The 24854-nt window shown below is 40.3% G+C and overlaps 2 protein-coding genes across 5 annotated transcripts; both read left to right on the forward strand.

Moving 5' to 3' along the window:
- Positions 1 to 664: 664 nt before the first annotated feature.
- asb8 (ankyrin repeat and SOCS box containing 8) lies at positions 665 to 5242 on the forward strand. Its single transcript, XM_063891625.1, has 4 exons — positions 665 to 889; positions 2292 to 2468; positions 2560 to 2664; positions 3198 to 5242. The coding sequence occupies exons 2-4, from the start codon at positions 2340 to 2342 to the stop codon at positions 3831 to 3833; spliced, it is 870 nt and encodes a 289-aa protein (XP_063747695.1). The 5' UTR covers positions 665 to 889; positions 2292 to 2339; the 3' UTR covers positions 3834 to 5242.
- A 2029-nt stretch (positions 5243 to 7271) lies between these two features.
- atf7a (activating transcription factor 7a) lies at positions 7272 to 24465 on the forward strand. 4 transcript variants are annotated; one of them, XM_063881772.1, is made up of 12 exons: positions 7272 to 7318; positions 12652 to 12723; positions 15379 to 15475; positions 15809 to 15921; positions 16570 to 16722; positions 16830 to 16978; positions 17647 to 17740; positions 17835 to 17954; positions 19166 to 19312; positions 20288 to 20476; positions 20837 to 20942; positions 21609 to 24465. In XM_063881772.1, exons 2-12 carry the CDS (start codon positions 12676 to 12678, stop codon positions 21839 to 21841), a joined length of 1449 nt encoding a protein of 482 aa, XP_063737842.1. In that variant the 5' UTR covers positions 7272 to 7318; positions 12652 to 12675; the 3' UTR covers positions 21842 to 24465. The 4 variants fall into 4 exon arrangements, with proteins under 4 accessions (XP_063737842.1, XP_063737852.1, XP_063737861.1 ...); XM_063881791.1 differs by lacking the exon at positions 7272 to 7318 and adding an exon at positions 21350 to 21403 and having other exon boundaries at positions 7332 to 12723; positions 21609 to 21734; XM_063881782.1 differs by lacking the exon at positions 12652 to 12723 and having other exon boundaries at positions 7278 to 7318.
- Positions 24466 to 24854: the final 389 nt, after the last annotated feature.

A 24854-nucleotide genomic window follows, 5' to 3' on the forward strand; every position in this document is an offset into this window, starting at 1 on the left:
TTGTGCCTCAAATAACATGACTGGCATTATCCTGACTCCTAAGGCTCTCTGACTCCTAAGGTTCTTTAAGTTGAAAACTGTTTTCCAATTGTAATGGTTATGGACTCACAACTCTCTAATAACTACTGTTTGGATATTAAATACACAACATATGAAAGAGTAGTGTTTAGTTATATTAGTTTATTTCTTACACGGAAGCCCTAAAATCATGAACCATGATAATACAATGAAACTTCCTCCATTTTGCTTATTAGTTCTCCCCAAAAAATCACATGCATTAAATGAAGTACAGTACAAGCTTCAAGGAAACATAAATATATTATCATGGTTTCATAAACAATCTAATCTAGATCTACAACGTATTGCACCAATAAAAGTACATACACAACTAAAATCATCCTCAGTCTCCTGCATAAAAATACAACTTTTAACAAAATAGAATAATATGATTATCCCAAATAAGTGTATTTTATAGTATGCGCCTGATCCTGTTAGTGTTATGTCTTGACATTGTTTAATATATTGATATATCTGTGCCTTGGCTGTGCTCCAGGGATCCTGACAGTGATTAGTGAAGCCACTTGTTCCACTGACTGCTCCTTAACATGGTCATGCACGGGAGGCACTCACAGCATGCCAGCGGCAGTGCATCTATTTTGGGAACGTAAGTAAACTTTGTATACACGAGCCTTCCAGTCCAACATCGTAAAGAGCCGGCATTTAAATAAAAGCATCAAGTTATGTGAAGTTTTTGTCGCAGAGTTAAGAGACCTGTGCGGTTTAAAGAGAGGGTCGGAGGGCGTGGCGGTGGTGACGCGATGTGTTTATGTGGAACAGAGCAGCTAACATACGGTAACCTGTCAGACCTTCACACCGCGGACCCACAACGGTACGTTCTCTAATTAGCATCTAAAACGCATACATGGATGATTCGACTATGGTTTGAATGTGCGTTCACAAGTATTTGAAGTGAATGTCAGTTGATTGTTTTCGGCCTACGAGTGTCGACTGTTCTTCTGGATGCTAACGTTAGCTCCTATGCTAGCTAACTTGCTGCTAAAGGTAGCTGCAGAAAAAAAATGTAGCCGGTGATATTTTCTAAATCTAAACAGCTGCTCAACGTTCAAGTGTCACTTGTGTTTTGAACTTTCCTTTTATTGATTATGTTTTAAAAGGATGTCACTTAACATTAAATGTGCATCGCTGTTTATGTTAGGTTGTCGTTTAGCATGATTTTATCAAGTGAGATAACGGTAGCTGTAAGTGAAAGTCATATGTTTACGTGTACTAAATGAAAGGCTGGTATTCAGCTGGCTGTCTGCCATTAAGCAGAAACAGCAACAAAAGAAAAAGCATTGCCAAACTACAGTGAAATCTTACATCAAAGTCTGCCTGTGCTATGCTGTCCTGTCAGTATCAATTTAACAACAAAAACATTGTGATCAAAGAACGGGACACAATTATTCAATTTGTCAAATGTTGATGTAAAGTTAATAGCTACAATAACTCTTGTGATTGTTATCGTTAATGCATGGAATTGTGGTATTTAGAATTACCACATTTTTTCTTTTATTTGACATGTGAATTTGGGAAAACTCGAAAATTCCCAGATAAAATAAGATACTGCTAGAACCAATATTCAATATAGCTCACGTTTGCTGACCTATTGATGTACAGCCAATGTTATTTTAAAAAGCACGTTGTAACAGATATCTCTATTTTTACATGCATCCTGTTGTTGTATCTTATTCTGTTTTACATGTATAGAAAAGGCTGCATGAACTTGGTCACTTGCAACATTTAGCTAATTGTATTTTATTTGACATGTCTTTATAGTTCAGTAGTATTTTATTTCTACTCTGTTTTCCCTGCGTTATTTTAATAAGTTTTTCTTAAAATGTGTTTTATGTCTTATATATATTTGTGTTGCATTGTTGGGGGAGCCTGGGACATTACTCATTGCCATAACTACACTGTACACTGTGCATATTACGATCAAGCCTTTGAATTATATTATGAAAGACACCGGCTTTGCAACACAATCTTTTTGCAAACGTCAGGTCAAAAATGTAGTTGGAACCATTGCAAATCTATGTTCTAGCATAATGAAATTGTGTTATGTGACACTCTCTCTCCCAAAACGTTTCAAAAAAGATCTCATAACCAATGAAACATTAGCCTTGAGGACATTTTCAAACGTGTTTTGTTTGACTCTTTTACATTTTTAAAGACCCAATAATCAACATTGTTTTAGAGTTATTAAACCAAACTCATTAAAACTTGTGTTTCAGTGAGCCGTAGTGTCACCCTGGCCTGGGTGCCATGGTCCTCAGTTACACATGAGCTCTACTATGTGGTACATCATGCAAAGCATTCAAAGTAAATATTCCTTGTCCGAGCGGCTCATCCGCACCATCGCAGCCATTCGCTCATTCCCACACGACAATGTGGAGGATCTCATTCGTAAGGTAAGCCTCATATTCCAGTCCCCTTCAAATTGATAAAATTTGTGATTGTTTTCAGTTAAATTGACATTTTCTATCTCCTGTATACCCTAAGGGAGCTGATGTGAACCGCATGCACGGCACTCTTAAACCCTTGCACTGTGCCTGTATGGTCGCTGATGCTGACTGTGTGGAGCTGCTGTTGGAGAAGGGCGCAGAGGTATGTCATAGATGACTCCAACACGCTGAACCATACCTTATCATACCAAGAATGTATGTTATTTTGCTTCCTTCTAGATGGCCACTGTACTATATTAAGGTCGGGCTGTTGAGAGTTGAACCTTGCCCTGCAGCGGGGACCAGTTGTTTAAGCTCTTTCTGTGGGGTTTTTCAAGAAGGCTTTGGCATACGGATTGAATGGGTTGTTTTTTGTGAACTGAACCTCTAACTTTAGGGCTTTATTTGTTTTATGTTGCCAGCAGTGATAAAACAGTTTAGCATTTTCCTGACCTTGAAATTCTTTTTGCCTCTCAGTGTTATTTTTGTGCTGAACTACCACACCCTCTAATCTATATTCCACTTCAGCCTCTTTTGCACTTTCTGCTGCTGCACATACTTTAAAGTGCACAGTCCGTATGCCTAAGACGTACATTACCCCTTTGTGGTTGTAATTGTGCTTGTGCATGGTTGAAATATTGCCCAAAGTGTAACTCCTTATCATAGCATTGCGCTTAACATTACATTTCCTATCAGGTGAATGCTTTGGATGGATATAACCGCACAGCTCTGCACTATGCAGCAGAGAAGGATGAGAGCTGCGTGGAGCTGCTGTTGGAGTACGGGGCCCAGCCTAATGCCCTGGATGGCAACAAGGACACTCCACTTCACTGGGCCGCCTTCAAAGATAACCCAGAGTGTGTGAGGGCCTTGCTGGAGAGTGGGGCCTGTCCCAACGCCAGGGACTACAACAACGACACGCCTTTGAGCTGGGCAGCAATGAAGGGCAACTTGGAGAGTGTCAAGGTGCTTTTAGACTACGGAGCCCAGGTCCATGTGACCAACCTGAAGGGCCAGACCCCTATCTCCCGACTGGTGGCCCTGTTGGCCCGGGGCCTGGGCACTGAACAGGAGGAGGAGTGCCTGGAGCTGCTGTGCCGGGCAGCAGGACGCTTTGAGATCCGCCGGGCTGACGGCACGCTTCCCAAGGAGCTGAGTAAGGATCCCCAGCTGCTGGCGAGGCTGACCAACATGGTGGCTCAAGCTCCCACGCTGCGCTCTCTGGCGCGCTGTGCTGTCCGCCAGAGTCTTGGAGTCCAGTTCCTCCCCACTGCTGTAAAAGAGCTTCCTTTACCAGAGACTATCAAAGACTATTTACTGCTCAGAGACTGAAGGGATAAAACCTTTTTGTGGAGCTCTCAGACCGCACTCGCTTTTTTATTAGCTCAACACAAAGCATTTATTGGCAAGGAAGTGTCATTTAATTGTGAGATACTGTCTGAAAGTGACCCGTCATTACTCAAACTTTGCAAATGAGTACAGCTACAGTATATGCCCCAGGAGTGATGTTTAAGCCTCCAGTCTTTATTTTTTATTATCTAGTGGGTAACATCTTAATTAACAGTGCATTTCTTTTAGTCTGATCAGTTTCAGATTTTGGAAGAAGACTACCCCAGTTGATGTTTATATTGGTTCATAAAAAAAAGCTTAAAAGTATGCACATGTTGCTTACCCTGGCCTGGCCTGTTAAAGACAAGTCTCTTCTCAGCCCACTCTGCATGCAGTACAGAGAGAAACTATAACATCAGGTTTGTTGGGCTTCAATGATTTTTCATTATGCTTACGTTTGTATTAAATGTTACATTTTAATATTTAATTATAATGTAATTATGTTTTGTCACAGGGCATGAGGAAAATCTTAAATGTTGAGTTTGGTGGTAGAATTAGTATATGCTCATTGTGAGATTAGATTTAAATGTAGGATAGGTTTGTGAATAAGGGCTAAAGTCTGATGATGCAGGCATTATAATAATTGGAGTGGCCATCTTTCTCTCAATGACATCCCAGTGAACTCACAATCACCAAGGAAAGACTAAATAGAAAAGTTGAAAAACACTCTCTGCGCAGAATAGACAATATTGTGCCCGATTGAAACAGCTTTGTTTGTGTTGAAGCAATGACATGTTACAAAAAAAAAAAAAATTAGGTTTAAATTGGTTTCTCAGAAATGTGCCAGACACATTGCTCTAGTGCTGTGTTCAACACTGTTAAAAAAAAGATGTCAACTAGCCTGCTATCTTAGGCGAGTTAATATTTATTTTGGCTTTATTTGAATGAAAATGCATGTGCCAAGGAGGAATAATATGTTGTTTGTTCATTTATGTTAAAATGGATGTTCTCAGTCTTAACTTGCAAAACAAAGGGTTTTCAAATGTGTTCCTAGTTCCTCATTCTTGCAGCGTATGTTTAAAAAAAAAAAAGTTATTTTAATTTAAATGTTTAAATGTTAGAACCAACAAATGGTATGATTACTACGTTTTTGTCCTTGAAAGTTTCACTAAATAAGCTTGAAAAAGATGTATGTACGTTTGTCACGTCATCTGTTTGACATCTGACCATTTCTGTGCTTGGTTTTTGTTTTCCTGTTGGGCTGCTGTATAAAAACATATCACTTAGATACTGTCTTGTGTACACCTGCAAAAGTGCTTTTTCTTCGTCATGAAAGTAAATGCCTTTTTATATTCCAATAATTAGTTTTCTCCATTGTTCTTCAAAAATAAATCTGCTATTTTGACATGTAACTGCAGGGTGATTATGATTATTATGGCCCTGTTCCATTTATGTCGGCCAGGGCTCTGTTATCATGCTTGCTCACTGCAACAGTTTTGACAAATTGAATTACAATGTCATCATAATTAATAACTGCCACCTGTGTCAACATGACATGTCAAAGCCCCTATTTAATCCTCAGCTGCAGTAGGCTATAAAACCCTGCTGAACCAATTAGCTTCGACATTTTCATAATATTGGCCCTGTTCAGGTTGGGTTGTTTTATTTGCGTAATGCTTTTTCACGGTAGACATTTTTACTTATAAGAGAAGGAAAGCACAGGTGTTATTAATAACATTAACAATGGCTTTGTACTGTTCAAGAGTATCAGTGAGCGACGGTGAGCCAGCATGCATAACATCGGACTGTAAAGTTGAATGTAAGTAAGCCATCATCAATTTAGCTTTCTACAGCTGTGGTTTGCTTGCACCTTTAATACAATGCGATTAAGGCTCAGTGCTATTTAAGTTAAAAGTTAACATGCACCTATAAGGAACATCCTGGCAATGTCATTGTCTGTGTGTGACATAATGACAGGAACTGATGCTGCTTTGGAAACTCATCCACCATTAAACTCAATCAACATTATCTGCGAGATCAAACATACAATAGCAAAAATGGTCTGTACAATATTACTACTGCAGTCGGTTGGCTGATTTACAGTCATTTCAATATGAGAGCCAGAGGAGCTCCATTATGAGAAACCCCGTCATAAGTTCACAATCCTGATTCTTACTTGGAGCTGATTCAAAGACATTTCAAATACTTTGGGAATTTACTAACAACAGGGTGCAATACATGACAGTTAAACAGGAAATATGTAATGTAGTTTTAATGTAGTTAAAAACAGTGGTGACTTTGGCAAAACATTAAGATGGTCAATTAAAAGCTTGTGTATTTGTATTTTTACAGTGGTCTCATAAGCCTACAGAAGTCAAGGTAAGCATGTTTAACTCTCTGATTATCCACTAGAGGGCCCTGTAGCCTTTTCTCTGATTTCACATGTCTAGTTAATTTAGACAATGAGTAGACTTAACCAGTAATACAGTTCTCTAAACAAACAATGAATACTAATTGTACATACATACATACATACATACATACATACATACATACATACATACATACATACATACATACATACATACATACTTTAAAGGCCAGACATGGTGGTGAAACAGTGTTGTTACCTATTGGTCGTTTTGTACCACTTTACCGGAGGCTGACTAGCATAATCTCAAATCCAACCAAATATATTAATAATGGTTTTTCCTGTTGTTTGAGGCTTGTACACCATGTTGCCTTGTACTGTAACAGTCAGGACGTACACTTCCAAGGAGAGAGAATAGTGGGAGAATATCAGGAAGGAAACCATAGCGAAAGGGGAAAAGACCCCCCTCAATCTAATGTTCATTAGTTCACACAATGGTTTGAACTATTTGCTTTTATCATGTGAATTGTAATATATCATGCAACATTAATGGGGTTTAACATTGAAACACATATATGTATTATACTAATATAACACACTTGTGTATTTATATTGAGGGTCTACACTGAGCATATATTTTCCTGTATTTGCATGTAGGTCCAATTTTTTGCATTATTAAAGTAATAAAAGACAGAAACCAAAACCTAAGGAGCCCCTGCTCACCATATATATATACACATACAGTACAGTTATTTTCCTCCTCTTTATTGAACAACATATTTACAGACAGCAAGGCACATTATCATAAAACAGAAATGCTTAAACAATATCAAAAGAGACAATAAGTAAAATACCTATATTATAAATCATAATTTACGTATGTAATACAGGTAGGGGCCAACATGGGCTATTATGAATATTATTATTATTATTATTATTATTATTATTATTATTATTATTATTATTATTATTATTATTATTATTATTATTATTATTATATAATGTAAGTAATCTGGCAGCGAGAACTGAGGTGAATTCTCGCGATGGCTTGACGTCGAGGGGAGTGTCAAATTCCAAGAGAGGAGAGGAGAGGGGAGCCAGAGAGAGGGGCGCAAGGGTGAGTTTGTAAACACTTTATTACCTTTTAAATTCCCATTAATTATGTCAACCGCACCAAACTATGATAAAGTAGCGATCGACGCTTCGGTTTTCGGTGTTTTGTTAAGTTAAAGATACATGTCTGTTTAATTGTCAAACTGTGGTGGCAGCGCTTCATTCGGACCCAGTGTCTCGCATTGCACTCAAGTGTCAGTCCGCTAACCAACTAACTGTTAGCTGTTTTTTGCTTTTGTGACTTTCACTGCCCTTTATGACTTTAAAACATACCAGTTCACCCGGGATATAATTAAATAAGTTGTGATGTGTGTTAGTTGTCATCATTGGAGCTGGTAGTAGCGCTTGTATTACACAATTTGGACGTGCTTTCGGCCTGTTGTTAACGCTAGCCACACCAGCTAGCCATTAGTTTTTCGTGGATACAAAAAGTTGATTTCGGGTTTCTAACCAATGAGATTCAGCTAGACCATGTTATTGACAGCGTCCAGAGCGTTGCATGCGTTAGATACCGTTGACTGACGTGCTTATAACCAATTACTGAGGCGAAAAGGCGGTCTTGTTACGGGAAAAGGCAGGGCGAAGTGTGCACGTATGTCGCCAGACGGTAATGAAGGCAAACTTTTTTTCAAGCCAGTCGGCTATGTCTGGAAGAAGGAACTAAAGTTTGCTGGACTTTGGGATTTTAGCAGAGGTGGAAGAAGTACCAGAGTGTAGGAATACTCAGTTACGAGTAGTAGGCTTGCATTCAAAATGTTACTTAGTTATTGGCATCAAAATATATTTATAAGTGCTCATTATGCAGATTTTCTATTTTTTGTTGTTGTTGATTATCATTAATGATGCATTCATGGTTTTATCAAAGCTGGTTAAGATGCATATACTCTTAATTACTTTGTTTACTGCAGGGAAGCTTGTGAATTTTACTCCAGGTGTAATTAAAATCTTATTTAAGTGTTGATTATACTTCACATAATTTATTCAAATCTGTATCTAAAGGTATTACAAACATATAGTGGAGTAAATGTACACTATATACCTCTGAATTGTAGTGGGGTAGAAGTACAAAGTAGAAGTCCCTCACAATTGTACTTAAGTACATTACTTGAGTAAATGTACTTAGTTACTTAACACCCCTGGATATCACTTAGACACCGACCTCGTTTACAGGCCTGCAAACCTACGAAAAATATTTTCCTGTCTATTTTCTTTAATGTGATGTGACTATCATCTGTGTCTGGGCAATAAGAGACTCAAATTCTAAGTCTCAAGTAATAATGATATCTATAGTATTGCAATTTGAGCTGTTGAACGCCCCAGGATCCGCATCCCTGTGCATGTCAACACCTTCATTAGGAATGTAGGTCATGTTTTTGGCAGAGTTATACCTCATTCCATCACATAAAGCTACACCCGAGAAATCAGCCAGTTTTTGTCCCACCAAACATCTTGACCCGGTCTGAGTCATGATATATGGGATTTTTGTCTGTAACTGAAATTGTTGTCACATTACACACATAGTGAATAAATGTAGTTTTTTTAAATACAATTTTGAACATGTATGATTTTATGTATACATCTAAATATTTGATTAAAATGTAAGTCTTTTCTGTTGTATTATTTTTTATTAATTCAGTATTTGACTGACCATAATAAAGAGTGTAATATTGCAAGGTAATTGTCAGCCTCAGTGCGTTTGCAAGCTTTACTTGAGACACACAACATCAAGTGACTTGTTTTTTCACTTTTCAATTTGTTGTCTTCATAGAGCCAAAACCTCACTGCAAGTAACCTTGGCACAGAGTTTTTGATTTAATTATAGAGAACTGGCCATGCCATATCCATCCTGTATTGTTTGCGAGCGCAACATGGATTTGGCTTCTAGGCCTGGTTAGTTATGCACACATGGATATAGGATTTCATTTGTTCCATTTACCAAATCTCAGGTTGCCTTTGCTTACATAAATACATATTGGCTGGTGCACCCGCCCAGCTACTGCACAGATCCCCGGTCTCTAAAGCTCATAGCACACATTCACACTCCCTCACCTTTGATCCAGCAAATATCCCTGATCCTACAATTGATCCATCGCTGACTGGCTTTCACTATTTCACTCCCCCCCCCCATCCCCCTGCTCTGTTACTTTTTTTCTTTTTGTGGGGTCTCCCCTACCCTCTGGCAATTCAAGCCTCAGATTCCACAGTCATGGCTGCAGCGCGAGCTATTAATACAGTTTGTTTAGCCAGTTTCCTAGCAGGCTGCATCAAACACTGGATGGCTGCGGCTGATTATAGCTGGGACTCGTTCCCCTACACCTGCTGAGTCGGAGAAATCCAAGTTAACGGTGGGAGTCTGGCAGCAACTCATTGAGAGCGACAGGAATTTGGGAACTTTGACTGCTTCCATGTCACCTTGACTGAAAGGAGGCGAAAATAGGTGGACTTGATACATTACATGCCTGTAATGAATATCAGTGATGTGCTTCAGACTGATTTACTGATCTCGCTGTTGAGATCTGGCATTTCACTTTGCGCAGTTAAACTTTACACTGTCAATTCCTTCATTATATTATATTTATTCTCAGTAAATGGCCTCTGACAGACAAGGTAATAATTTACAGTTGAATTACTTTCTGTGTTCATGTTAATTTAGCAGAGAGTTACAGACAGGGCCGCAGTATTGGAAGCTTTCCTTCAACAAAGATTGTCCGTCATGAGGCAAGGCAATAAATGCTAAAGAAAAGCCCTCAACACATCTGTTTTAATCAGGTTAAGATATGGGTTGGGGCAGCTAAGAAAACAAATGGTATTTTCCACTCCTGTCATCTGAAATTTATGGTGGACTTCCCACAAAATCAAATCCCACTTTTAATGTTGGGGCCAGACAGCCAAGTTATTGTCTAGCACGTCTTTAGTAAGATGTAAACTCTGAAATCTGTTCCCACTCCTCACGCCAGATGTGTCCATTTCCCCACACAGTCCACACCCTCGGTATAACGAGCTAGACGAAGTATCTCGTTTGCATACACATCTCTGCCCAAATAGACTCAGCGGATTGGAAGCACTTTGTGAGGGCCTCTGGCACCAACCTGTTGCCTTTCTCCAGAGCATGGGAGGTCTGCAAGAAATCAGACTGCTCTGCTTTATCGGCCCTTTGATCTGCACAGAGAGGGACAGGGCTTGCAAACACGAAGCAGACCCCTTCCCCTCCATAAAGACACGGGGCTGAGAGACACAGTGGTTAGGCCTGTTACGGGCTCGGCGTCATGGGAGAGCGTTGTATTCCAGCGCAGGGCTTCAGTAATCATGTGTTGGCTCAGGGGCAGCTGTCCTCGGGAGAGAGAGAAATGGAGGGAAGAAGGAGGAAAATATACTGACTTCAACACTGGGAAAACTTTCAGACATTTATGCCCGGCCAACATAATGAATAATGTGTCCCACTCAATAATGTTAGACTACACACTCTTACCGTGTAGTAGGTACAACGTAGGTCAACATGGTCGCTAACTCGGTTATATAACAATAATAAACATGTTTAGCTTACACTGCTTTCCAAATTGTGGAATAGATGAACACATTTAATTGGATAATGCTCGGGCAGCAACTTATTTTCATTATCAATTCATCTGCAGGTTGTGTGAGCCCGTTCTTTCTTGTAGGAAAAATCAGGCTTTTTTAACTGAACATAAAAGCAAGACATGTTTTACCAGTCACTCATATGAGGATATTCAAAATTATCCCGAAATATAAACTCACCAAGATCATAAAGTTATTGCAAGATTTTGTTTCTGTGGAAACCTGCAGTGAAAGCATTTCATTGTCCCATCCTCAGTGTTAAATGATCAAAGTCATCCCTGATCAGAACTGTGTTTCAGCACAAACCCTGTTGAGTGTGGCACTAGTCTGTGTATTGAAAGGTGTTGGTTGCTGTAGCGTTAGCGCAGCGTTGTGTAAGAGTCGCCTGCCAGACGTCACTCTTGGCCCGTTGGGAGGGCTGAAACATTAATGTCCTTCCCATCCCTAAAACCAAACATCCAATTCCCTGATTGAAATGCTAGTTATTCTTCTAAACGTCACAGTTTGTCTTCACATGGAGTGGTATTCAGCTGTGTTCGTAAGGGCGGGGGGGGGTCCTGCTCTGTGGAAACAGCTGATAGAAGCAGCAAACCTCCCACAGCTTTAGTTTATGTCACTTCAGCTTCAGACACAACAGGAGGAGAAACCAAACTTAAGCATGTGCACATTTAACGCTTGACAATAGCATTAAGCAGGAAGAGAGGGGGGTAGCACGTCTTAACACGTATATGCTCATGACTGTTTCAACGGTCCTTATTGAGTGCTGCACTAGTCAGTTTGTATATGGAATGGATTTAAATGGCATTCAATACAATCTTTCATATTATGTTTCACAGCACTTGGCTAGAAAATGAAAATAAGATATATTATCGACTGAAATGTTGTCTCATTGCAGTTTTCAATGAATTAACTGTTTATCCGGTACACCTCTAAAGAAAATAACTTTGTTTTTTTATTTTAATTAATCCCAGCAGCCAGCTCGTACAGGTACACGTGTGAGATGATTTATAATTATATTTATATTTTATTCTATATTTTTTAATAGTTTAAAGGTTTTCTTTCCCTTTTTTTCCAGAGACTGTTACCTGCCCATGTTAACACTGTCGTATCAAAGCCATAACAGTAATAGTGACATTACATCGTAGGTATGAATATATTGAAGGTTGTCGGTATTATTTCAGTAATTTTTGGTCACTCACATCTCAATACAGGCAAAAGCAGGTTTGTCAGATTCAACCCAAACAACAAACGTGCTGATGTGCCCGTTTCCAGATATTCGTGCAAATGAGAGTTCACCGAAAGTTGAGGGAAGTGACCAAAGCCGAGATGTGTGTGTGCGTGAGAGAAACAGCTGATTCAGAGCGAGATTGAACGAGGGGTGCAGAAGGTTGGGAGGTGCTAGAGAGGTGAGCAGAGGGAGTGGTAATGGGAGAAGGAGGGATTGGCAGGGAAGGAAAATGAGACAGAAGGAGAGGGAGATGTCTTCGTGTAAACAGTAGCCGTCGCTCTCTCGTGTAAAGCGGCTCCTCCTTCACAGACCAGAAGCCCCCCTGTGTGAAGGAAGTATCACCAGGGAAACTTGCTGCCTCTGTGCTTGTTTTCCTCCTTTGCCAGGGTTATTTTTAAATTAGCATTCGGCTTCCTGCTCAGACTAAAGACTACAAGCCACAGCATCCCATTCTGTTGTTTTTCTGGATTTGCTGCTTCACAAATCAAGGGAAAAAAGCAGCAGCAATGTTCTCCTCTTCTCCTCTTCCACAGTTACATTGCAAGCTCTTTGCAAAAATGGGGGACGACCGACCTTTTGTGTGCAATGCTCACGGCTGTGGACAGGTAAGTTTCTGCCTGTTTTCTCTGGCTGTCAGGTATGTGCATGTATGTGTGGTGTGGGTTGTTCTTGCTTTGTATAAGTGATTGAACGTATTTCTACTTCTAAATTGAGTGATTTGAATAGAACAAAGCTTCATATATACGAGAGAACCCTTCAAACTCTGCTATTTTCACTTTTGTTTCATAGCCAGAGTAAGCAAACTGGCTGTGATTTATGCAACAATCTTAATGATCATCACACCGATAGCCAACATGCTGTCTTGTGAGACAGTGCTGTCTCCTTCAGCGGTGACTCAGTGGAGGCTCCAGTGAGTAATCAGAGCACAGTTATTGTTTCAACCTGTCACTGTTGACTTTTAGCGCCTGCAGACACAGGTTAGAGCCACGGCCGTGTCTCAGCTGAGTGCCAATAGTTCTCTCACATGCCAGTAACGTGGTGCACTGTTGGGGCTTGGCCTGATATCACAGCCAAAAAAACAACAAAAAGGTGTTCTGGGACTCATGGTTATTCAACACAGGAAACTTTATGTTTGATGCTGAATAAGCCGTCTGATCCTATGTTCAGCTGGGTGTGATATCCTTAGCTAGTGATGGATTATCTCTCCTGGGGTCTGGAGGAAGAAAGTGTTTATGTGTTTCAGAAACATTTGTGATTCATAAGCCGTCTGCCTGTGATCAGCAGTGATCATGGGATTTGCGGTCTGAGCAGACATGTAAAGCAGTTAAACATGCAGATGTTGGATGAATAAATGAAGATCTGTTTTTGTTCAGAACATTATGGACACCTAGGGACCTCTTTCATGGACATTTTAACCTTCCTCTGACGTGTTTCCTTGGGGTAAACAATCTGCATATTTCATTTGTAGATTATTAATTTACTGGGCAGTTAAAAACAACACAGTGAAGAGGCAGAGTGAAGATCACTGTGCTGTACGTATGTCACTGTGAACACGTTCACGCTGCCTGTTTAACAGCAGCTTCATCATTTATGCCGAGTCATGTTCCTGTCAATGTGACAAATGTAAATCTCTTTTTTTAACTCTGTTTTGGTCTCGGTCAACTCCCAGACCAAAAATATCTTTAGTTTCTCAGTTCTTTAATATCATAATAGCAACAAATTTAGTAAAGCAGTACTGTTTTAATTAATTGCAATAAAACATTTTTGGATCTGTGGCTTCCTCAAATACTGCTCATTAAATAAATATTTAAAATAGAAAAGGGAAAATAATGCAAGTCATATCAAAATGTGTATCTTAGACATAAAATAAGGAAGTAGGACATTTTTAGTAGGACTGTGGTAGAGTATATGCATCTTGATCTGAAATGTGTCTTTAGGGGGACTTACAAATTCTGTTCAGGACTACAGGTGAAACGTAGCCTCTTGTCTAACTCAATATAAATACAAATTCATCTGTAGCTGCTATATATGCACTATGTTCATCAGCTAGTGTTGGTATGTAGCACACAGTGGTTTCATAAAAAAGAAACCCTGACTAAAGCTCCACATCACAAATTTCACATTACACACATTTGTTTGGATCCAAGGGTAATGTCAAAATATTGTGGGTTCAATACAAAGCCTTAGATCAAATATCAGCTTAAGAATCGTACAACTTGTTGTGAAACTCAGACATGTGCTGCATCAATCATCTCTCACAATATTTATTTGTGTACATTTAGACACAGAACATCCTTTATGGTACAAGCGCCTTATGTCTTAATGCCGTTTTACTTCTGCCCTTTACAAGCAACAGCTGTCTACCAGGAAAGTCTGAATCATGCCCATAATAGAACGAGGATGATTGACTCTTGGCTTTGCCCGGGGTTTTCCTTTTACCAAGTCAACAACAACAACAACAACAACAAAAGTGGCCCCGCATTATGCGATGGCCAGCATTAACTGTGTGGACTGCGGAGTAATCTTAGCCGCCAGTATATCATACAGGGAGATTAGTCAGAGATAGTTTCCTCCAGTCGCCTTGTTCAGAGGAAAAGAGACGCATGAGACATGCAGTTGTACTGGTGATGCTGCCTGGTAGGGCTAAAAATAAGCCCTCTGACACTTGACTGTGTTTCCACTTCGCTCTCTCACGACTGAACTCGCAGTGGCAACGCAGCCCCCAAAAATAGGCTGCAGCGACTGGTGAATAGGCTGGCACCAGAGCCAGGATTATTCCTCCTACGTCTCTGACTTATTCGCCTCGCCACTTGTCAAAAGAAGAAGTGCTGTGTCTCAGACAATGGATCCTGGTGCTCCATCTAAAAGTCTGATGTGCAAGTGGCAGACCTCCTGCAGCTTCCACTTGTTTTGTGGAAAGGTGTAAACTCATTTGCTCTTGCTATTTTCCATGCTATGGGTTTTTTATCCATTTGTTGACATTCTCAACCATTGCTCCAGCCCTCAAGCACTTTTGCTTTTCTAAACATCTCTAATTTGTGTCATGATATTTGAGCCCATGTGCTGCTACTCTAATGGACCCATTTAGGGCTATTAGACATGAGGAATTGTACACCACACACACAGTGCTCTGCACGGTTAGTCTCAATATGTATACAGTTCACTATTTCCTAAAGTCAACAGAACAAGTAGACATTTAAGCAGGCTACTTCATACAATGTACTTATCTTTCCTCCTTTATTCTTGGTTACTTGTTCCAGAGGTTTACCAATGAGGACCACTTGGCTGTACACAAACATAAGCATGAGATGACTCTGAAATTTGGACCAACCAGGACTGACTCTGTAATTATCGCAGGTACTGTTTTCATTTGAGAGGAAAAGCATTGCTGTTACTCTTTAACGTTAATGCTGCTTTTTAAAAATATTCATTCTGTTTGAATCTTGTATTCCTTTACATTTGCAGATACAAATAAAGCTACACTTATAGTGGTACTATGATTGTATTTTAAACCATATTTATTGTACATTTGAGGCCTTGAAAAACATTCTTAAAGTACCCAATTCAATGAGTATAAAACAGTGACCTTACATACCTCTGATTATCATACGTAGGGGTCTCTATCTTTAATGCTTAGTGGTGTGAACACATTACTTTAAATAGTTATCTCTTTTCATTCCCTTTTCCCAGACCAGACACCGACTCCCACCCGCTTCCTAAAGAACTGTGAGGAGGTCGGTCTGTTCAACGAGCTGGCCAACTCTTTCGATCACGACGATGATGAAAAGAGAACAAAGAACTCTGTAAGAAAAGCCCAGGGTCAACCACTTTGATGTACTACAGAACAACTGTGGAATTTCCTACAAGAATCCCACATAATGAAAAGCTACTTTTTTACTTCCTTTTCTCTCCCTCAATGAGTTGATGATGTCAAAAACAATTCCTTGTGCGCTATGTATGTGTGTCATAATAATTCCAACTGTTGCTAAAGCTTCCATCAATTAACTGTTGCACATAAAGTTGTAATAATTTCAGACAAATTCCTCTTTTTATTCATACGTAGTGATATGTTTGGAAGAGATTGATCAACAAAGTTTTGGGAGGATGTACACTTTTATCTATCAAGAATAAATCTCATGGTCACAATCATTTCATGAGAAGAGGCCAAAGGTATTTTATGGGCAGACTTAGTATTTTATTACTTTTTTCCTTTTGTTTGTGTGATAAATATCAGCTTCCTCTTTTAATGTACTGTAAAACTAGAAATGACACAATATACAAAATACACATCCAGTAACAATAACAGTTTAGCGATATAAGAAACGGAACTTACATTCTCTCTCTCTCTCTCTCTCTCTCTCTCTCTCTCTCTCTCTCTCTCTCTCTCTCTCTCTCTCTCTCTCTCTCTCTCTCTCTCTCTCTCTCACTCACTTTGTCTCTATTTCTTCCAGCTCCCTGCTCCTAACTCTGGGGCTGTGGACATGAGCATGCAGGCCTCATCAGAGGTGAAGGTGAAAGAAGAGGAGCCTGTAGAGGTGGACTCCTCGCCACCGAGCAGCCCCGACTCTTTCTCTGATGACTCAGACTACAGCAGAGAGACTCAGGTTAGAGCAAAGGTGTGACTGATTGGGAAGAGGGGGTTGACTGTGTAGAGTGTAGAGAGAAGGACGCCTCCTTGAATGATGTTCCTAACCTGCGGCTACTCTCCCAGGACACACCACCCAGGAGTTCAGCCCCCACCCCGACTATTGTGCGTCCAGGCTCCCTCCCACTACACCTGGGCTTTGATGGCCTTCATCCCACCATGCCGTCTCCCACCTCTGTCATCACACAAACACCGCCCTCCAATCGTACCCTGTGGTGAGTACAGTTCAACATCCTTGGACGTGGGTTGCATAAAAACACCTAAAATATGTTGATCAAGGTGTAGCGCCATTCTCAGGATAATGTTGAATACCCTCAAGAGTGAATTCAAAAAACAGTCTAGCCTGCTATCAAGGTATACAATACACGTATTGTATGAAAGAAAGACTATTTTTATTTCATTTATTTTTCCCTTCATCTCAAATGGTTTGTTTGATTCCAGTATGCGTTCTGGCCATTTCAAAACATTTAAGCATATTTACATATAGTCCCATGCTTACCCCCGAAGAACACTTGAACCCTGATTGGCCCTTTGAAAACACATATTTTCAACATAGTCAGTTTTTTTTTTGACTATACAAATTGAAACGTGTGAGTTGTTTCATGCATTGTTGTCCTCAATGTTTTTTCACCAAAGCCTCTCTCACGGTGCATTTAATCTGACATTAACGGATATGAAGAAATCTATGAAATGTGATAAACATAAATAGGGTTTCAGAACTCTTTGTATGCACAACTTGGACGAGTAATGATGGAAGTGTGGACTTTATGTCGAAGCAGTTAATTTATTTGCCTAATGTGCAAACAAACACAAACACTTTGTGGTATCAAATTGCAATCTAACCAAACTTGACTTAACTTCCTGTTCATGTGTGCCCGTCTAGTTCGCCAACCAGCCACTACCCCATGATGATGCTTCCCTCTGGTCAGGCCGTGCCTGTGCTCCCTGGTCCAGGACACATGCATTCTGTCATTAACGTGAGGCTCACCATCAGTCTAGATATGTTCATCTTATAGCTAAGAGTTCAAGTTGTTAATACATTTATCTTTGTGCATCTTTTCTGTTCTGCAGCTGGCCCGACCCATGTGCATGGTACCCAACATTCCTGGGATCCCCGGCCCTCCTCTGGGAGGCAGCAGCAGCGGCTCTAACTCCCCCTCTGGCTACAGCATCCACTCAGAGGCCAAAATGGTCAGCACTCGATAAGCTCTCTATTTTTATATTTCTTTATCTGTTCTGTTTGTCTCCATCTTTACCCTGCAGCCTTCCTTCTGCACTGGCTTACTTTGATCATCATATGACTATTACTGCCGATCCTTGTGTATTTAACGCTTCCAGCACAACGACACAAATCTGTTCGGATTCTAAGATACTGCAGAGTAACGCAGAGCTCCATGTCTCAACAGTATTTACGATAAGACAGAGTACCTACTTTGGTGGTGTCTGCCATTTGCACAACGGATGCTCCTTCAGTCACAAGTGTAATGTATTTGTGTTCGGGCTGCAAGGAATAGTTTAAGCTTCATCAAACTGTTGAAGCCTTTTTCTTGCGTGTTTATCCACTACTTTTTGAACCCGGTGTTTCTTCACAGTGGCAGATAAAGATGAGACGATTTGAATAATTGTATTTCATCCAAATATTTCTAACAACTCTATTCAATTCCGAAATTCACAACATTTTCACTGCAGTCAACGCACACAACAAACTCTCATCTAATGTAATAAATTAAGACTAACTCATAGAATGTAACTTAATTAACACCTTATTGTAAGGGTGATTACATAGGCCATCTGGACTCAAGGAACTAATCATTTTGATGCAACGACACAAATATATGATCAGAGCTTCAAAGACATTACACACACTTACATGCATAATAGAGTAATTACAAATCCTAATGGACCCAAAATAATAATTGCATTTAAAAGGTTTTATTCCAGTCTTGTTCTGTGCAGTCAAAAAGGTGTCGTCTGAATCCATGTGAAGCAGCATATATACCCAATAATGATTGTCAAAATGCTGTGTACTTTCACATTGCGCCTTCACTTGCTTGCTAGTAAATAAAGCAGCCATATCACCAAGCACCATCTTCTGAAAATTGTTAAGGGAACCATTAACCTTATGTGGCTCACATCAGCTACAAAGCCTCCATAGCTGAACCTAGAACACAAGGGTGGAGACAGAACAGGATGTCACATGAATGTGTTGCTGAAAAAGACCTGAAACTGTGTGACACTGTCAGGGCTCAGACGTCTGCACAACTAGAGCTCCTTTTTTCACAATATATGCCCAAGAATAGTATTTTTCTTTGGTTTAAATATGTTATAAAAACACCAGAGATGTAGCAAACAGATGTATTGCATGCTGATTGCTTGTTATTGATCAAACTGTCTTCTTGTAGCGTCTGAAGGCTGCACTGTCACAGAGTCCCTTAGGATACAGCATGGGGAGCATGTCCATGGGCGGCAGCCCTATGGCACCTCAGAGGGCGGAGCACAGCCAGCTGCTCGTCCAACATCCAGATGCTCCATCCCCTGCACAACCTCAGGTACACAGTGCCGTCTACTGTCTAGGACCTTACTGTAATATGACTTTCAGGTTGATCGTACCTGTGGTCCCATAACTATGAATCACATTGTCCTCAGAAAGTGAAAGCACCAGTGCCAGTTGATCCAGCCCAATAAAAGGGCATGAGACTGCAGGGCCGTGCACACACACACACACACACACACACACACACACACACACACACACACACACACACACACACACACACACACACACACACACACACACACACACACACACACACACACACACACACACACACACACACACACACACAAGAGAAAGAATTAAAGCATTAAGGCAAAAATCTGCAAACCGAAGCTTAAAGAGGATGGAGGTACAAAGAAAACTTATGAAGTTTCTTCTGCAGGAAGTGAATGCCAATAGAGCTGTTATATTTAGAAGTGTCACTGAGAAGAGGATGTAAAGTAACGCTAGAAAATAATAAGTGTTGTGTTTATTTATTTTAAAAACCTTTTGTAACAATATTGAAAATGATGTAGTTATGAAAAATACTATAAATGAAAAAGAACGTTTCATTTTAATCCTGTTTGATACAAGATTATTAATAAAAATGAAGAAAAACATAGTTACTTTTTGGCACAAACATTTAAGCAGTGTGCTTACAATGTAATCTTTGGGAAGAACAAATTACAAATAGGAAAACATCGGAGAATGTCTTGAATCTAGTTTAAGAACTTTCTTAAGACTGGTTGTTTTGTTAGATTTGGAGATGTGTAAATTACTGAGCTTGTGTTTTTCTGATAAATGGCATGTCACCTCTTTAACTGACAGAAAATGTGGCTGTACTTCTTAGTAGTGAGATGACTACAATGTTCTCTGACCAAAATAATGAAACTATGACTCAAACTTCCCTTTTCTTTCTCGTCTGTCTTCCTCTCCCCTCCCTTGTCTCTCTGCTTCCTTCTCACCCTGTGTCCTGTTCCCCCTCCAGGTATCTCCAGCGCAGCCTACAGGTGGGCGTCGGCGGAGGACGGCAGAGGACGACCCCGATGAGCGAAGGCAGCGCTTCCTCGAGAGGAATCGGGCCGCCGCATCGCGCTGCAGACAGAAACGCAAAATGTGGGTCAGCTCCCTGGAGAAGAAGGCAGAGGAGCTCTGCAACATGAACGTCTCGCTCTCGGTGAGTGGGCCCACAGTGGACCGAGGGGGGGATGTGGCCTGCAGGAGGCCTGTGTGGCATACTCACCGTCACTGTGGTCGATAGACAGGCTTTCATCTAGTGGTGGAAGTTTGTGAGGTGTTTTCCATCTGTTTCAGGTGGTAAAGGGTAATTCTACAAATGTTTAAAGTTACAGGAATTGAAACAGTTGGACTCCTCACAGCTTCCCTCACATCTGTGTGGTGTTGTCGTGGTTTAAGGCCAGTTTCTAAACTCAATGACCACTTCTGCTCTGCCAGGTGTACTGTGGTCGGAAACCTTTAATCTTTCTGATATCAGTTAAAGTGTTAGAGTTAAACTGATTATTTTCTGAACCCACAGAACGAAGTGTCCATGTTGCGGAACGAGGTGGCGCACTTGAAGCAGCTGCTGCTGGCCCACAAAGACTGTCCTGTGACGAATTTACAGAAGAAGACTGCCTACCTAGGTGAACCTTTTTGAATTGTTAATAAACTGAAATGTGTGTGAACAGATTGGTAAACTGTGTATTCGGAGTCACAGTTGGACCACAAACTAAGCAGACTACGAGTACCTTACTGACATTTTCTCTGCTGTTGTATAACTGTAATATTTTTAATAAGACTTAAAATGATTAGGTGGTACTGAATAGTGCATTTATAGCGGCCTTATAGTATATGGTACATTATGGTACTGTAATATTCCTATATCCATTAATACAATGTAGTGAGCTTTATTGCGATTACATTTTTCTCATATGCTACACATTTGGTTAGTCTATATTTTTTGGCACAGAGTACCCATGCTGTCCTAATTATGTATTAATTAATTTACCTGTTATTTATATATTATTTTATTGTTTTTTTTTAATAACAGGGATTGATGTCCCTCCCTTTGGTGGTGGAAGAAAAAGTCACCTCCGTTATTAAAGTAAATGTCGCAAAACTATAATGAAATTCTCTCTTGGTAAAAAATGGTACACTGTGGATACTGTTGATTACCTGCTAGACAACAAAGATAATGTCCATAGATCTTTAGTACGGCTGGTAGGGAGTGTATTCAAAATTAAAAGTGAAATGCTTTTGCTTGTTTAAGTATAAATTTGTACATTTCATTATATCTTTTTTTTTTTCAGCAGTAGAAGAGAGCATGAAAGACAGCTCAGAGCCGACGGGTTCCCCTGCCCCGGTGATCCAGCACAGCTCTCTGGCGCACAGCCCCTCCGTAGGGCACAACGGCCTGAGCTCCAGGGCAGCAGCGGAGGCCATGGCCATGTCTGTGCTGGCAGGGATGGGCCAGCACCAGAGGTCTGAGAGCGGACCCTCTCACATTATCATGGCTGCACAGTCTCAATCGGCTGCCAGATGATGAGCGATGCTGCCACAGCCCAGACTTGGCTCACACTCGTCACCCAGGGGTAGGAAAGAGCAGCGGACCCCCCCTACCAACTTTCCCCGAAGTCCAAGTTTCTCATCTTCCCCTCGGCTGCCTCCTCCGCTCTCTGACCCTCCTGTGGAGCCCTCTTGCTGCGGCCTGGAGCTCAGCAACAGCCTTCTGGGAATGGACTGAGACTTTTTGAGAGAGCTTCCTGTTCCTTTTGCCATAGACTACAGGGGCTGGACTCCAAACTCCCATCCTCGTCTCCCCCTCTGTGCTTCCCCCCTCGTCTCTCCTCCCCTCAGTTAGAATGACTGTTCACTGGACTGTAGGACTGCATCGCTCTGAGTGTACTGTTGTAATGAACTTTCCACACTGACACAGATTCTAACACACAGGTGTTGCACAAACCTTGTCGATCAAATCAGATACCAAACAACACGCAGGGCTTCACACTGTTTTCAGCAGGGAATTGTGCCTTGTGCCTCACACACACCCACACACGCCATTACAGCACTCATCCTCCAAAGATGCAGTAGTTGTCTAGACGTCAGTGACTCAGATCTCAAGTTAAACCTTTTGTATACGGTTCCACCTGAAGGTGATCTCAACACGGACCCAAAAACCTTACCTCAATTACTCCCCTTTATTATAAAATTAATTAACTGTGTGCGTGATTAGCTCTGTGCGTATATATTTATGTACTTAGCAGTTTGCCTACTCCTGATCTGATTCGTTAATAGCTGGATTGTTAGCATGTGACTTTTTTCTATTAGAGTGTTATGTTCTTGATACAGCCATGTGCAGCTATATTTTTTAAACCAATTGGCACATCCTCCCAGAAAAGTCCAAAATATGTTGGATTGAAAGTGTATGATCTTTAAATTAGTTTTTGTTCTAACCTGAAGGGAAAAAGCCCCTGCTACTCCGTTCCTCTTCAACAGTTTTTCTGGGTACTGGTTTTCTAAGTGGATGCCTTTTCCATTTGATATGAGATATTCTAGTGGCTGTGTTTCTCTGTGTGTGGGCCCTGGACTTACTGTAACTGTTATTTTCACACTTCTCAGGATGGTTGCACATCCTTGCTGCTCGTTGGAAGTGCGATGAACCCCTTAATCCCTCTGCGCTTTACCAAACCTAAAACCAAGCCATAATGACTACAAATCCGATGTCTGAATCTCCAAAGACCACCCTGTGTACGTTTTTTTGGGGCAGGAAGTAAATAGCCTGACTGTTATTTTGTGATTCACAGTGACACACTCTACAGTATAGCACTGCCTTTTACTTGCACTTACACTCTCACACAAAATGTCTGAATGCCTTAAAACCACATTGGTGCCTCCCATATCCCCCCCCCAAAAAACAGATTTGCTCCTGAGCCATAAAAAATCTTCTTAACTTCATCAAATAAAAAAGAAATAATGAGGAACCAAAAAACATTATTCTATTATTAAAAAAAAGATTCTTTAAAGCCTGTAAAATGAGTGTCAACTCTCTGCCAGTGACACAAATGATCCAGTACTTTTCTGTCATCTGGTGGAGAGACACCGCTACCACATCGTCGCTGGGAAAAGCTCCGAGGGAGGAAAACCTTTGAATACCTTGTGACTGAACAGCTTCATTTCTTTAGAAATCCCACTAAGATATATTTTACATAAACTCCTAAACAAGCAGTTCTCTTTTCATGTTGTCTTCCTGCATATTGTTCTCGGCTCATTTATCTGACATGATCAATCATATATTTTCAAGATGTGATGTTTTAAAAACCTGTCCATCAAAAATAAGGGCATGTCTTTATGCACTAAGATTGTTGTTTCCTTGTTTTTCTACTCATTTAAAAGTCTCTTTTCCAGAGATATCAGCTTTTAAGAATCCTCTCTCTGTACTATACACGTTAATGGGAATTTGCTCAGCAACTTTAAACGTTTTTCAACCTTTGACTGAACCTCTTATCCTACAGTCCCAATGGCGACCCCGGCATTTTGTTGTACTTCAGAGCTGGCGCTATATTTGGCTGGCAGTCGCTTATAGACGATTGTTCGTATGAAATGAAAAGTCAAACTATATTTAGCTTTCATGTTTTCATATAATTCATGTCATTGGCACCTTTTCTGTCAGTTTTTCGTTTTCTTTTGTGTGCTTTTGTAAGCACAATACAACCGTTGTCATTAGGCCTCTGATTGTACTGATGAATATAGAAACAAATTTCCTTAACACACATTTATTTTTTGTTTGATAAATGTCAGTCCTTTTGCAAAAAGCGATTTTGATCCTCTTTGTTATATCTTAAAAGATAAATTTGGTCGTGTCTTTTTAACTTATTTTTCTAATTGGTCATCTAACAAACATCATTACAGTCTCTGGCATATTAAAGTTACCTGGAATTGTTGTGAAAAGAGCAATTTAATTAAAGATGCAACAATGTGAAAGTTGCACATAGCATATTCATGGTTTTTCACACTCCCGTTGTTGGACTGATGATTTCAAAAATTGTCCTTGTACATATCTGTACTATATGAATATATTTACTTTTCCATGCATGTCCAAGTGGAATACTATGAACACTTACAGTGCTGCAGTTTTAATTAAAGAAACTACATGTTAATGAACAGTTATACAGTCTGGGTTTGTTGGTTTGCTTTCAGTGTATTTCTCAATGACTGAAATACCTTTTTGGTAAAAGGGCTGTAGTTTTCCTATTATTCTCATGTATGCATTTCCCCCTTAAGATATACGCTATCAGGCTCGGGGTCTCCAAAATAGAAATATGTAAATGATTAGCTTTGTAAGATTTAATTCCTGATTATATGTGGAGAGCATCATATTGCAACATCTACAGAAACAAATTGAACATTTCCCCATAAAATATATGACATTGCTTGAGGAGGTGTGTTGTGTATTTAGAGGCTGGATTCATGACTAAAGCCTTTGTTAAAATCCTTGCTACAGGCCTGCTTTTAGGTGGATTTTTTCGAACTGCACTCAAGTCATTTTGGAAAGGCAC

Source organism: Eleginops maclovinus, chromosome 1 (genome assembly GCF_036324505.1).
Source record: "Eleginops maclovinus isolate JMC-PN-2008 ecotype Puerto Natales chromosome 1, JC_Emac_rtc_rv5, whole genome shotgun sequence".
NCBI lineage: Eukaryota > Metazoa > Chordata > Actinopteri > Perciformes > Eleginopidae > Eleginops > Eleginops maclovinus.

Bases quoted from the DNA above. Each gene is read 5' to 3' on its own strand.
- asb8 (XM_063891625.1), top strand. From the start codon at position 2,340: ATGAGCTCTACTATGTGGTACATCATGCAAAGCATTCAAAGTAAATAT. The intron at 2,469-2,559 runs GTAAGCCTCATA...GTATACCCTAAG, and splicing joins TGGAGGATCTCATTCGTAAG to GGAGCTGATGTGAACCGCAT. The intron at 2,665-3,197 runs GTATGTCATAGA...ATTTCCTATCAG, and splicing joins TGTTGGAGAAGGGCGCAGAG to GTGAATGCTTTGGATGGATA.
- atf7a (XM_063881765.1), top strand. From the start codon at position 12,625: ATGTTCTCCTCTTCTCCTCTTCCACAGTTACATTGCAAGCTCTTTGCA. The intron at 16,723-16,829 runs GTTAGAGCAAAG...CTACTCTCCCAG, and splicing joins ACTACAGCAGAGAGACTCAG to GACACACCACCCAGGAGTTC. The intron at 20,943-21,611 runs GTGAACCTTTTT...TTTTTTCAGCAG, and splicing joins GAAGAAGACTGCCTACCTAG to TAGAAGAGAGCATGAAAGAC.